The sequence below is a fragment of the Protomyctophum parallelum genome (genome assembly GCF_964188405.1).
Source record: "Protomyctophum parallelum genome assembly, chromosome: 6".
NCBI classification, from domain to species: Eukaryota; Metazoa; Chordata; class Actinopteri; order Myctophiformes; family Myctophidae; genus Protomyctophum; species Protomyctophum parallelum.
The window spans coordinates 22,211,954-22,226,581 of record NC_139701.1 but is presented as its reverse complement, the minus strand read 5'-3'; the positions used below and the strand labels follow the sequence as shown (position 1 = coordinate 22,226,581).

The 14,628-nt window shown below is 42.7% G+C and overlaps 1 protein-coding gene across 2 annotated transcripts in view; it reads left to right on the top strand.

Moving 5' to 3' along the window:
• Window positions 1-14,628, top strand: part of sned1 (sushi, nidogen and EGF-like domains 1) — a 44,727-nt gene that overhangs the window by 28,549 nt on the left and 1,550 nt on the right. For both annotated transcript variants that reach the window (XM_083766880.1, XM_083766879.1), the window contains 12 exons: window positions 602-715; window positions 832-948; window positions 1,415-1,702; window positions 2,482-2,665; window positions 3,688-3,800; window positions 5,713-5,991; window positions 7,007-7,148; window positions 7,338-7,426; window positions 7,871-7,969; window positions 9,657-9,773; window positions 12,866-12,953; window positions 13,885-13,961. In XM_083766880.1, coding sequence (XP_083623006.1) covers window positions 602-715; window positions 832-948; window positions 1,415-1,702; window positions 2,482-2,665; window positions 3,688-3,800; window positions 5,713-5,991; window positions 7,007-7,148; window positions 7,338-7,426; window positions 7,871-7,969; window positions 9,657-9,773; window positions 12,866-12,953; window positions 13,885-13,961 — 1,707 coding nt within the window. The remainder of the gene's footprint in view (window positions 1-601; window positions 716-831; window positions 949-1,414; window positions 1,703-2,481; window positions 2,666-3,687; window positions 3,801-5,712; window positions 5,992-7,006; window positions 7,149-7,337; window positions 7,427-7,870; window positions 7,970-9,656; window positions 9,774-12,865; window positions 12,954-13,884; window positions 13,962-14,628) is intronic.

The window sequence follows — 14,628 nt, the reverse complement described above, 5'->3', positions numbered from 1 at the left end:
ATAAGCCAGGCAAAGCCAGGAATCCTACAAACAATGAATTATGTCTTTTATGTAACTTGTGTTCCATTATAGCTTGTATTCTATGTAGTGGAAATAAATGACTCATGGAAAAGCCACTGTTGAGGGGCAAATGGCAATAGCCTCCAACGTCTGGCTTTCAGAAATTACATCATATGGCAGCTAAGTCTATGGACTTTTAATGCCGTAAAAAAAAAACAGCACCACTCGAGTCGTGACGTCATGTGGCAGCCAAGTCTATATGGATTATGGACTTAATGTTTTAATGTTTGCTTAACAATCAGCATTCTGTGTTGCAACATGTTGTGAGCTTGTAAATGGGCTATTTTGGCAAAGATATCGGAGGATAGATCTGGACCCCTGTGGGACTCTGGTTAATTAAGTAGCCTATGTAGGCTAGGGTTTTAAGAGCCATAGAACACCCTAATGATTATGTCTGTGATCTGAAAAATACCATGTAAGAGAGTACTATACAGCGAAATGAAATGGCCAGAGAGAGAGAGATACAATTCATTTTTATTTTAATATGAATGTATCAACCAAATTTTGCCTTTGTGTCCCTGAATACCTTTTGTCAACTCAGAACAGGATGGTTGCGAGTCCAACCCCTGCCTAAATGGAGGTGTGTGCCGCGTTTTCAGACAAAATCACTTCTGCGTGTGCAAGGATGGATTCTTCGGGGACCAATGCCAGATGTGTAAGTGCATTTCCATTGCCTTCCAAATTGATGTCTTGCAGCAGTGGTTTTAAAGCCACATATTGACTGCTCTGTTATTGTTGCGCCACAGTAAGCTGGTCTTTGTCACCCTCTAGTGGAGAACCCTTGTGTATTACAACCTTGTGGAAACCGTGGCCTCTGCAGGAGTGACAGGAGAGGGAACTATAACTGTGCCTGCAAGGTCGGCCACACGGGCAAGGACTGTGAGAAAGGTCAGGAGGCAGGACACAATTACCTCAGCATTCTGTTCACACTTTCAGAATTGATTAATCACTTCAGGATCTTTCTGCATTATTCCACAATTCAGTCACATTTATTCCGTAAAAACACATTTATTCAGTTTCAGTGTATGAGATGAAGACATTTAGAGAGACGAGCTGAAAAAATTGAGTGAGCTGATGATTCAACTTGCACACCCAAATGAATCGAACTCTCATTATATTTTGTTATAGAGGGTGCGCAGGGAGGTATAAACTTTATTAAACTTAGTTCCAGCGATGAAAAGTAACAATCTTTCAGCAGACCTGGTCCCAATTTTGCGTCCCTTCTGGGGTGTAGAAGCAAGAAATTAGCGGACCAAGTATAGAGCTCTGGGGAATCCCAGCCAATTAAGTACTGTATATGAGGTTTACGTGGTGGAAAGTGTCAGTCTTCCGATCATCTCTATAATGTCTCCAGACTTGTTGCCTCCGTCTGGCCTCCACGTGCTGCGGGTGGAGGAGAACGAGGTGGAGCTTCGCTGGGACGAGCCGGACCCCGCCCACAGCCTGGTGAACGGCTTTGCCGTGACCTATGCCCCTCTGGGCCGCGGCAACCGCAAGACGGACTTCCTAGACAAGAAGCAGTACAGCCACCTCCTGACGGACCTGGTGCCAGGTCTGCTGTACAACATCTCCACGTTCTCCGTCAAACGCAACACCAACAGCAACGACATCAGCCAGCCCGCCGTAGCGCTCATACGCACCAGTGAGTAGCAGTGGAAATGAATAAGTGTAACGATATCTTCGTTTTATGTCCTTTGTCTCCCTCTTCTGGCGGTGAGAGGTAATTATATTAATATGATACTTCATACTTGGTCATACAGATAGGTTAAAATAACGTAGTATTTAATAAAATAAGTCCCAGTTTGTAGCTTTAATGTGTGATCACTAGTGTTGGTAATGATCATGACTTTCACTGAGCGGCCAACAAAGTTTATTTTATTGTCTCTGTCATTATTAGAGCTGTAACTATTGTATCCATTATTTACTTAGCAATGATTCTATTGTATAAAACTATTAATTGAGAAGCGTGTTTTTATATCACTGTTGTTGGGCAGAACAAACTTTGTGTGTGTGTGTGTGTGTGTGTGTGTGTGTGTGTGTGTGTGTGTGTGTGTGTGTGTTTGTGTTTTTTCTCTGCTACTTATACTACGGTACTTTCGAATTTGAACAGTTCTGAACCGACAGAGACAAAAATAAAATAGTATCAACGTGGGAATACAATTTGAATATATATATTTTTTTATATCGACCAACTTGATTCGTCTAAAGCACTTTTTATATACTTTGTTTTTGTTTTTATTGAAAGAAAAAAATCTACATTTTATTTCTGCTATTCTGTCTGCATTGCTTGTATTGTACCTCGGCACCATTGAAAATTAGGGTTCACCTTCACCTCAGTGTGTGTGTGTGTGTGTGTGTGTGTGTGTGTGTGTGTGTGTGTGTGTGTGTGTGTGTGTGCACACGTGCGTGTGTCCGTGACAGAACCACGGCGGGTGGAGCAGCTGCAGGTGGTGAATGTGTCGTCGTCTCAGGTGTGGCTCCGCTGGCTGGTGCAGGCAGCCCGCCACGCCGCGGTCAGCCAGGTGCGTGTGTCTCTCCTGCCCTCAGACGGTAGCGGGACTCGCACTGCCTTGCTCAACACCAGCACCACCGAGTACTCCTTCAGGTCCGTACTGTCCACAACAAAAAAACACCCCATTCCCACCCACAACCACATCCTCTTTAGCCCGGGAAGCATTCCTTTTCGGGTTTATGATCTGGGCGGGAGCGGATGGTAGCTTACGTCATGTTGTAGTCACTGATTTGTTGACATCAGGCAGGAAACCACAAACCGGAATCAGAAGTACCCAAAACTCAGGGGCATCGTAATTTTAGGGCCTACCCAATAAAAGCATTGATGCGCCGTATGAATCCATCAAGTACGTCTTGGAATAATTAGTTTGGTATATCCATATTTTATTCCAACTCGTAGCGACTGGCGAGACTAAAAACAGGGGAGACCAAAACAAAGCAATGCCGAGAAAGACGGAAACCACAAACGATTTGATTTTTTTCATTTTTTTTACCATCCGGTCTAGACTGAATCACACAGCAATTTGAAACACAGACCAGACTTTCCAAGGTAGAAGGTTACAGACAGTTTCCATCAATGTCCAGTAGATGGTGATGTTGAATCGCTGTATATACAGAACAGCTTTGATTAAATGTCAGGCGGAAACCTTGTATGTCCAAAACCGTTACTTTTGAGGAAAAAATAAATAAACTGCATGGTGTTCCAATGACTCACATGTGGTTATAATTTAACTACGATTCTTAATTTCATTGGTTCAATATTTATAAAATTCACTGCCATTTTCACTTTCAAACGTGACGAACGAAAATAGCAAATATGCAAGCTTGTTGTGAACTTGTGGATCTGAAAATTTTGCTACTTTTGCACGACACTTTTGAATGACAAAGTAGCGTATTAATTTAACAACATCAAAAGTTGAAATATGGAGATATATCTTCCCAACCATAACGATATCCTACAGTTCCTGTATCAATCACTAGAGGCCAGAATGCAGTCTCATTCACTTATCTTCATCATTATTTTGATGATTTTAAGATAAGTGGGTGAGACTGCATTCTGAATGATTCTGGTATTTACTTGCATTTCTTTATGCATTGCCTCCTTCTTTTCCTCAGTTCATTGCTTCCTGGCCAGATGTACACTCTGGATGTGTTGACACAAAGTGGAATCAGACCGGACGAGTTTCCCTCAAGCAGCCACTCAGCTGGACCACTACACATCTGGACCAGTACGTTTTTACCTTGCAGTGCACTTTCACCACCATACTGTTTGTTAACCACATGAGCACTAGCGCCCCTACCCTGAGACCAACATCGGGCAAAAATAGATCTGCAAGCTCACAACAGCGATGTGCGTTTTAGAGGGGGACCTTGTATAGAGCAGTGGTTCTCAACCTGTGGGTGGTCCCCAGATGACAGTAAAGTGACAATTTAATAACTTTTAAGAAGACCATTTTAATACCTAAAGAAAAGATTAATTCATTGAAAAAAGACCATTACTGCATCAAAAGTAATCAAGGGTTATATAGCACTTAAGGTGTTAAATTCCTGAATAATATTACAGTGATGAGTGCCATTGTGACATCAGGATCATCATAAAGATAGTTAATCAGAGGACTCTATAGGCTGAATAAATGAATGAGCATTGAAGGTCCTCACATCAATGACACACCATATTTATTTCATGCGATTCATTTGCATTCATTTAAACTGCTGTTTTGTGACGTGAGCACATGCACACAGAATACGACTTACATGTAAGCCAAAAATCACACCAGTGTGAACCAAGTGGTGCAACTCCCGTGCGTCCAGCAGGTGGCAGCCATGTCACATACTTCTCTCGTTCCATGCTCACACAGACAGACACACACACAAACAAACACGTGCAAGGCATTGTAAGCTGGACGTAGAAGTGGTTTGCACCACTTAAAAAAATGAAAAGAAAAGCGATTTTTTGAAAGAGGTCAAAAGTAAAAGCATCAACCTTTATGAATGAGGCTTCACCAAATGAATAGTTTGATGTGAAGATTTCACAGACGCATTCTCGGATTGTTTATTTGTCACGTTCCCGGTGTGTAAAGAAATTAAGAAGTGTAGAACGGCTTGTACCGAAAGACATCTGCCGGTGAATATTTGATGCAGATGATTTGCTTGTCTCCTGTTCAGTCTTTTTATTCAGAGTGCAGGCCTCTGCTATACTTTTTCAATGATTGAGTCTTGGAGAGCGAACACACCGCTTATAAAAACAAACATAGAATAGAATAGAATCATAGTGCCAGGTGATGATATCATATTATCTTTATCATGGTGACTGAATCATAGAGTCTGGCCTGGGACTTGTGTCACATGTGTTCCCCTCTGTCCTCTCTACTGCTAAAAGAATGCTAAAAGAAATCACTGCATGCTTGCTTGATTCAGTATTTTAATTACTTATTTTATTTCTGTTTATTTACAGTTTTCATAAATATTACAATTACAATAACGTTGCTTGAATACCAGTGGTCTGACATGTTTATCTGATTCACTGCAACCATTTTCCAAAATATACTGTGGATGTGTTTGATTTCTGAGGAGGCCTTTGGACTTTAAAGCCCAGATTGATTTGAACAGTCAAGCCAAAAATTGTCCCTGGAGAAAAGAAAATATTCAAACAAAACATGTGTGACTTATTAACCACAAAATTATGTTTGGCCAACATTGACTTAATGATTCTGGAAACAAAATCTAACAATTAATCAGTTGATCTATATTTATGTAGAATATGGCCAAACATGTGAATAGACAATAACATATATGTGCTGGCTAGAACCACCTAACTCCAAAATGTTGCCAAAGCACTTTTTAATACTTTCCATTGGTTCAATATTTGTTTAACCAACACACAGACGTAGGCTGTTCAATAGCATCGAGTTATGAAAAAAATCTAAAAATCTAAAACCACAAAATGGAGGTTAGGTGGTTTCTTCCGGACAAATTTTGATTGTGGTTTGTGCCATTGACAAGCTCCTTCATTAAACAACCTAATGCTGTGGCTATTTGTCAGCTAAGATTACTGCAACAGACAGAGCTTCTGAAGACCAACAAAGTCCTTTTCATATCATCATCATAATGGTGACAATCTGTGACCCACATTACCTGCAGGGCCGCTCCCTCCACAGAACCTGACCCTGTTGTACGTGACGTCCAGCACGGCCCACATCGCGTGGAACCGCCACCCCAGGAACATCCCCGACGGCTTCGTGGTCAACGTGACCCGAGGCCTGAACACCAGGAGCCGCTTCCTGCCCAACGGGAAGCTGGGGTCATACACGCTACGTGAGCTGACGCCGGGGCAGCACTATTATCTGGCACTCACGGCCGTCAGGAACACGGGCCACGAACAGATTCACAGCATACCTCAACACTTAGCCTTCACTACCTGTGAGTGCACACGCACACACGCATACACACACACACAACACACACACACACACACACACACACACACACACACACACACACACACACACACACACACACACACACACACACTCACACACACACTCACATTTTTAGGATGGGTGTTCCCAGTGTGTAACATAACTCAAGGTCTTGGCACTGTTGTGCTTCATTCGTCCTTGGTTGTGTGCTATGTCGGGCACGGAAAATAGCCGATCTACATGCTTGCAATATGACATGTTGTGAGCTTGTAGATTGCAATTTCCCATTGCAATTGACAGTTAAACACCAACTCATAATAAATCACGCTTCAATGTTATCCAAGAATTTCACTTCCTGCATTATCGCTATCTGTTTAATTTACCCGAGACAATAAAGAACTGAAAAAATCGCATTCTGAAATTAAAGCTGCAAGGCGCTAACTTTTATTTCCTACCTGCGATTCAAACCCAGGTTTTCCACACAAGGGACCAAATTTATATCACTTATCCTCCAAGATGCAATCCCTGCTTGGCCCGGGGAGATATTGCACTTCTGTATGAGCATCCGACAGTACTATTTGTCAACCAGTAGGTGTCCTACCTGACCCCAGGGCCTATTTCACAATGGAAGAGTAGGGAGACCACCTCCAACCACTGAAGATGTACTGGGTTATATTGTATTGTATGTATATAACATACTACATCATATTATGGTGTAGTATGTTAGTTACATAGTACTACGCTATATAATGGTGTAGCATGTTAGTTACATGCTACACTATATTATGCTGTAGTATGTTAGTTACATACTAACTACATCATATAATGGTGTAGTTAGTATGAAACTAACATACTACACCATATTATGGTGGAGTATGTTAGTACAAAAAAGGTTCAGGATTGTAGCTTTAACTACGTAATGAATCTGTCTTCGTCTTTCACTGGGGATACTTTGAGAATCCCTATCATTAAATGATTGTTAAGGAAGAATTCTGCACATATTTGCTTTGGCCCAGTGCCCATGGAGGCCCGCTGGGGCAGGAGAGAGAGGCCGACGTCAATGGGGCAGGGGACCCAAGGCAGTCGCACACACCCCCCGTCTCAACCTCAGGACCTGGGAGGAACAACAGAGACAGAGAACTCTGAGGAACTGCCCAGGTATTCATTTGTACACTTACTGTAAGTGCTCAATATTGACACTCAGGAGTCAGGATTTTGATCTAGGTGTATGGTGTTGATTCACAATTACCATATTATTCTGTACATCATCTGTGTTTTGTGTATCATCTGGTGGTGATTCAAGTGGGGTGGTATTAACCACATGATATTGTTTGTTGTGTGCTGCAGATACACAGAGCTTATTGACAGAAGAGGAAAGATAACAGCTCAGTTCACTAACTTACAACCCAGAAAACCTGGAATCCGCCATCGTGTGAGTAAGTACAAATGAAAAAGTCACCAGGTAATAAAACATTGTAAGCATGGGCAGGCACTAATCAGTGGTCTGGAAAAATGGTTAACACGTATTCCGGACGGCGTTAATGTCTTCCTAAAAGTCTTGATGTTCAGCCATAACACACTCCTCTGATTTTTATATCCGTTAACATAGTGACACTGTTTTATAGTTTCTTCACGGTGAAAGGTAAAAGGAAGTTTCTGACCTCACTCAACACATTTTCAAGCCTGTGCATCCTGGGAGGTCTACAGATTACTGCATACTCAAACACGCTGCTTCTAAATTCTAAAACAGCTTCCCCCCCTATTGCAACACAGACTCTCAGTCCCAGTCTCAGTTATATATTTATATATACTGTAAATTAATTCACTGCCATTACCTGTTTACACACCACTTCCTAACAGGAAACATTGATGTCTTGCAGGGCCTGATCCTCCAATCAGGTTAGAGAGGATGGAGGAAACAACCAACAAAATCAGCCTAGCACTGGAGATCCAGGAGGAAGGCTCAAGAACAAGACCTGGTAGGTGTTCTCTATGGAGTTCTGGTGCTGTACTGTAGGTGTTCTCTATGTTCTTAAGTGGTTCTCTAAAGTGCCCCCCCCCCCCCCCCCAGAGGTCCTTGAAGGTGTTCCAGCCCCGGTGTCCCCAACCAAATAAGTTAATATGGCATCACATCGTGGCAAAACATTGTATTGTAGGTGTTCCATTTGAACGTGTGGTAGTGATGAGGGGACTAATGTCACTTGGCTCCTTCAGAGGGGTACAACAACCACCCCATGTAGTAATTGATCCCAGATGGAAGTAAAACTTTTCTCACACTTCTCAGCGCCTGAAGCTAAATATGATTTTCCACATTTGAAAGTAGAGGTCAGTGTCCTTTTGGGACGCTTCATGGAAACACCATGCTCATTGCCTCGGGTCGAAACTACAGTACATAATGGATTATCATTAATGTGTTTGGCGAAACATTGTGATACGAAATGTCGAACAGAAATTATTCGTGAGAATGTACAGATTGGAGGTAAGGGGATGGAGAGAGAGAGAGAGAGAGAGAGAGAGAGAGAGAGAGAGAGAGAGAGAGAGAGAGAGAGAGAGGGAGAGTGTGTGTGTGTGTGTGTGTGTGTGTGTGTGTGTGTGTGTGTGTGTGTGTGTGTGTGTGTGTGAGAGAGAATGATATCCTCAGTGTTCATTTATACATTTGTAACTCTGAGAGTGAAAGATTTACATGTAACTTCATATTTGTATCCTGCTTGCTCGATGCTGCTGTTTATTATCACATGTGCATGTGAATGTTTGTTTTTTGCTTAGTAACATGGTTTTATTTTGCAATGGGTATATTTTTGGCTCAGGGGTAGAGTGACTGGATGGCAACCGCAAGCAAGGTTGCCAGTTCGAACCCGGGCTCCCCCAGAGTTACTGTCGAAGTGTCCTTGAGCAAGACACTGAACCCCTAATTGCTCCCGATGTGCTAGTTGGTGCCTTGCATGGTTTCCACTGCCATCGGTGTATGAATGGGTGAATGTAATGCACAATCTATGTAAAGCGCCTTGGATAAAGGCGCTATATAAATGCACCATTTACCATTTATTTAGTGGGGTGGGAGCGGCTATCTTTGGGCGAGCTTTTGTTTTGTTTTGTCTTGTCTGTATGTATGGTTGTATTTTTGTATTGTCTGTGAACTGTATTGTACTGTGTATCTGTGTTGAGGACCCCCTCTAAAATGAGATGAGGCATCTCAAGGGGCTCATCCTTTAGCAAAGGTATATACAAATGGAACCAAATCAGTGGATAAACAGGCGCTCTGTAAAAAAGGCACAAATTATTTTTCGGATCCAGTTCTCTCACTTTCTGTCGTCTGTTGGGAAGACATGACAACCAGCATAACGACATATTTGGCAGATTCATAAATTAAAGTACTCGCCCTTTTCATAGCTGACAGCTACAAACCATCCAGTCATCAGTCATTATGATTATCAGTAACCATTTCCCAGAGTTGTGGAACCACAAGCCAACACTGGTCCATTTGGTTCCATTTATTCACTCTCAGAGTTACAATAACACTCTGGATTCTACAGTGTATAAGCCATCAGTGCAGGGGTGAGAAGTGAAGATGGAGAGAGTAGGTTGTCGGGTGTGAGACGTGTGAAACTGGAGATGTATGCTGTTAGTCGTCTGCTCTTGGCCCTGACAGCAGCTGTTGTCTTTCAGAGTCGCCCCGCGACTGCCGCAGTCTGCCCTGCCAGAACGGCGGCACGTGTGGGAAGGGGAGCGACTCCTTCATCTGTGACTGCATGAACGGCTTCAAGGGCCGACAGTGTGAACTGTGTAAGTTTATGCCTCGTACACGCACGCGCGCACACACACACACACACACACACACACACACACACACACACACACACACACACAAACACACACACACACACACACACACACACACACACACACACACACACACACACACACACACACACACACACACGGCACATGCACACGCAGCATACACAAATTAACACTGAGCACAGGGGGAAAAGCTGATTATTTGTAGAGAACTAATTATCTCCCAGCTGTTTCAGCAGGAACACTGCATTGTGTGATTGTAATGTTTGAGTAAATCATACTATACAATCATCATCACAACAGAATAAAGAATAAAACACATTTCTATAATTTGGGGGTTATTTGCCCTGCACATGGATGCAGTGTTGAAAAGGAGTCCCAACCCACCGTAACGTTTGTACAGCTGTCCTCGTGAAAAGCCACCCCTTTCAGTCTGCTCACAAATCATATGGGAGGGGGGGTTCCTGTGTGGACCCTAGTAGTACAGCAGTAGTACCTCTACCAACTCAGTGACGTCTTTACTAGCATGCAAGGCCAATAAACACTACTACTTTAGGGATGGACCCTAAAGTAATCATCCAAGAAGACATCTAGACATCTGCATTTGTATCTCCTTCCTGTGCCTTTGGGCCGCGGCCGTGGCTTAAGGGGTAGAGAGGCCGTCTGGTAATCAGAAGGTCAACAGTCTGCATCCCGCCCATGTCTACATGTCAACAGTTCCCCCCAAGCACTCATCATGACCATCTGAGTGAGCAACCATCAGTTTGGTGAAGTGGAGCTAAATCTGAATTTCCACCACAGGATTACTGTAGCAAAGGGCCGCCCTCCTTCTGCCTCACTGACATAATGTTTAATAACATTTCACACGGCCTGTTACTAGGGCCTTAAAGATGCAAAAATACCAATGTATACAGTATTATGCTTCTCTTCAAGAGGTTGTTATACAGCAGGCAGTGGTGAGAAGCATAACTATTGACTGTGATAAATCGAAGTGCAGAGTGATGGACTGAATCTAGAGGTTTTAAAGTTGAAGTGGAAATTAGCACTGAGGATTTTGTGTTTTTCTGTGCTGAGAGGGTATATTTGTTGACAAAAGGCTTGCTGGTTGTCTCATTAACACTAATGCTGTCTTCCTGATAATTTAAAGAGCGATGAGAGGCCTGCTGGGAAAGTATAATCCTTAAGGACGTTGGATGTTGTTGCATATCTACAAGGCCTGGCTTTTGCAATCTCTGCTGATCTCTGCTTATCATGTTGGTACTGGTGAAGCAGCTTGAAAGCAATCTGTGGTTGAGCAGTTCGTGAATGGAAATTATTGGTGTTGCTGTAGTAATTCCATCCTGTCGGCAGTGTTGTCGTCCAGGAACACTGCCGCCGCACTGTTCCTCAGGTCCACTTCCAGAAGCTCTCGCCAAGTGTTCATTTGAGTTGGGAAAGTGGTGAGTGGTTCCCTCATCAAACGATCCACTGGCTGTACCCTGCAAGTGGGGGCGTCCTGGAATACCACTACACATGTTATGAGCTTGTAGAAGATGATCAGCTATTTCAGCTAGTTGCTGTACAACAAATTATATAGGGTTTAAGTGGTTAGATGAGTGTTGATCTTTTGTAGTCACTGGATCTCAAGCCATCACTTTGCATTATATGTTTTATCTGTACTGGAATCAGTTTTAGTTTCCCAAGTGAGAAGCTTTACTTGGAGATATGAAAGTAAAGCATACAGTAGCACTGTATATCATCTGTGCACACAAGAATTGTTATTTTAAGCTATTTACTGCTGTTGAGAGGAAACCTGTCTCTGAATTTTGTCAGTGAATGAATATGTCAACACATGGTTGTTTTGTATCAATTGATCATCTACTTACTACCAATCATGATGTATGTATGACGCTGTTCTGTATTTTAGGCAATGTGGGAACATTTTTATATACAGGGTTATGATCAATTGGATCTTGGATGACAAGTATTCCATTATAAAAAGAAAACACACTAATCCACGGTCTCTGAGGCTACTTGTTGATGTTGGAGGCCAGATGAAAGGTAGATATAGGTAAATAGGTTTATTTGAACAAATAATGTTACACCAGTGTGGCAGTGACTCAGGTGATAAAGCTTGGTAATCTGATGGTTCAATCCCTGGCTCCCCCTGGGTTATTGTTGAAGCGTCCTTGAGCAAGACCCTGAACCCCTAACTGCTCCTGATGAGCAGGTTGGAGCTGGCTTGCATGCTTTCCTCTGGCATCAGTTTATGAATGTGTGTGTGAATGGGGGAATGCAATGCACCTTGTAAAGTGCTTTACAACCTCATCTCGGAGCTAAAGCGTAGCAGTGTAGATATAGAGGTTCCAAACGGAGCTAAGGTAGTTGACAGTGAAAATCAACAATGTAATTTAGGGTGCCATGGATGGGAAAAAAAGTATATAGGGGTGCCCTGAGCCCACACTAACATAAAAATAATCACACCTGTGTGATTTTTGAGCGGTGCCTAACCGCTCCATTACGCAGCAATGTGTGTATGTGTGTGCACAGACAGCTGCAACACCTAAAGTAGCCAGTTAGTACAGCACAGAGTAAAGTGGCACAGAGTACATTACAGTACGAGCCCTGGGGTGTTCCTGGAGCTGTGGATGTTCCGGGGACCCCCGGGGACCCCCACATGGTAACTCTGTCATTACTCAACCGTTTCGGATGCGGGCGGCTCGCCCCTCACACACGAACACACCCTCTACACTCACATACACACACTCAATAAGTCCTGCCCCCTGCTTGTTGCTATATCACTTCACTTATCATTCAATGTTGATGAAAGTGCATTGTGGAAGACGTTGGCCACATAACTCCTCTCCTCTCTCCTCTCCTCACCTAAACATCCTAAGTCCGATTGTTTAAACATTCCTTTCCGTAAACCATCCATCAACCGGACAGGAGAGCCAAGTTTCCTCCCCACTTTATCTAGCCCTATAAACTCCTCAACCCATTTTTCTCTCTTGACAGGACAGTATGTAAAAACAAGTGTTCATACTTGATCTTCACACTAAATGAGATTTTTCTGTCATCTCTCTCTATCTTGTTTGCAGTGTGCCAGCGAGTGCCACACCCCTGCACCCGTCTCTACTCTGAGACAAAGAGCGTGCCTGTCTGGGAGGGTGGAGTGTGTCATTACCTGTAAGTCTTCATAAGGCAGGGATCTCCTGCTTCTTGACTTTCTTATACACTCTCCAGGACATAATGCTGTTTAAACGTTGCATCCCGAATGTTAATCACTTTCAACCTGGGTTCTCTATTTTGGGCATGTCAAACCCGGCATTACTATTTTGATAATAGTAATAAATAGGTGAAATGTGTTAGTTTGTACATGTATAATTCTTCTGGAATGTGACACAGTCATACTACAGAGTATAAAGTAGGCTTTGGGCTTGCTGTCATCAGAGCAACGCCCCCCTAACTATAATTAAAGGTGGGATACTAAATGTATTGAACCACAACGTACGGTGAAGTACAGTATATAGGGCTTAAGTGGTTTAATGGCATTTAACCCATTTAGGACCGATGCCGATTGTAAAAAAAAAGATTCTAAATCCTAAGTTTTCTGAAAAACGTATGTTATAAAAAATCACACCCGTGTGGAATGAGGGGTGCTCGTATCATTATACATCATCATACATCATCTCATGAACAACTGCATTTATGTGATTGGTTAGCCGATTTGCTCGTCTACATATGACGTAAAGATATATGACGTCAAAGATATGCTGCTATACTGTACATAGCAACAAGAACCCAAAACTGGGTCCCGTCTTGAAAGGTAAAAACCCCAAAAATGGGTTCCCGTCCTAAGAGTATGAATGTTCTGTAGCATATTTCTTTACACTCCACAGGTACAAAAGGACGTATAAGAGTATGAATGTTCTGTAGCATATGTTTTTACACTCCACAGGTACAAAAGGACGTATAAGAGTATGAATGTTCTGTAGCATATGTTTTTACACTCCACAGGTACAAAAGGACGTATAAGAGTATGAATGTTCTGTAGCATATGTTTTTACACTCCACAGGTACAAAAGGACGTATAAAGTATTTCTTTTACACTCCACAGGTACAAAAGGACGTATAAAGTACAGCAGGATGTTTGCTATCGGGAGATTTGTGAACCATTTCCGAAGAAAAGTCACAGTAAGTGAAAAAGGTGTTAATCAGTCATAAAATTAATAAAAGTCACAAGTTGCAAATCTTAGTATATATAGTATACTGTAAATACAAAATAAAAAATATAGTTGCGACTGTAATAGTTGCGACTGCAATTACTATGAAAACCTGTTAAACCTGTCCGTCAGTCAGGTCATGCCTCCATATATGGTTGTCAGTCCATTACGCCTCCTGGCATCACTCCTCGTGACACGTCACACCACCATATATGGCCGTCAGTCCATCACGCCTCGTGACACGCTCCATATATGGCCGTCTCCATATATGAAGATCACGACACTGACCTCATCAAACCCTGGATAGCCATACATGGAGAAGACTGGATCATCACCGACACCTAGATCTGCATATATATTATGGAGCTGACCTGTTCTGTGACATGTTGATCCTTCCTCACCCATCGTTCCTCTTCGATGTCTCCCTTTTGACTGATACCTGTCCAATCCATTCAAACTCTAGGCGAGCCCGCTCCAAAGTTATTAGTGCAGCCATGCCCGGCAGCCAGTGAAAACTAGAGTTCTCAACAGGCCCGAAACTTAAGGCCCTACCTGGGCCCTCATCAAACCCTGTACACTCAATTTGCCACCCTTAGAACTCCATATATGAAGCTGACCTGTTCTGACATTCCATATGT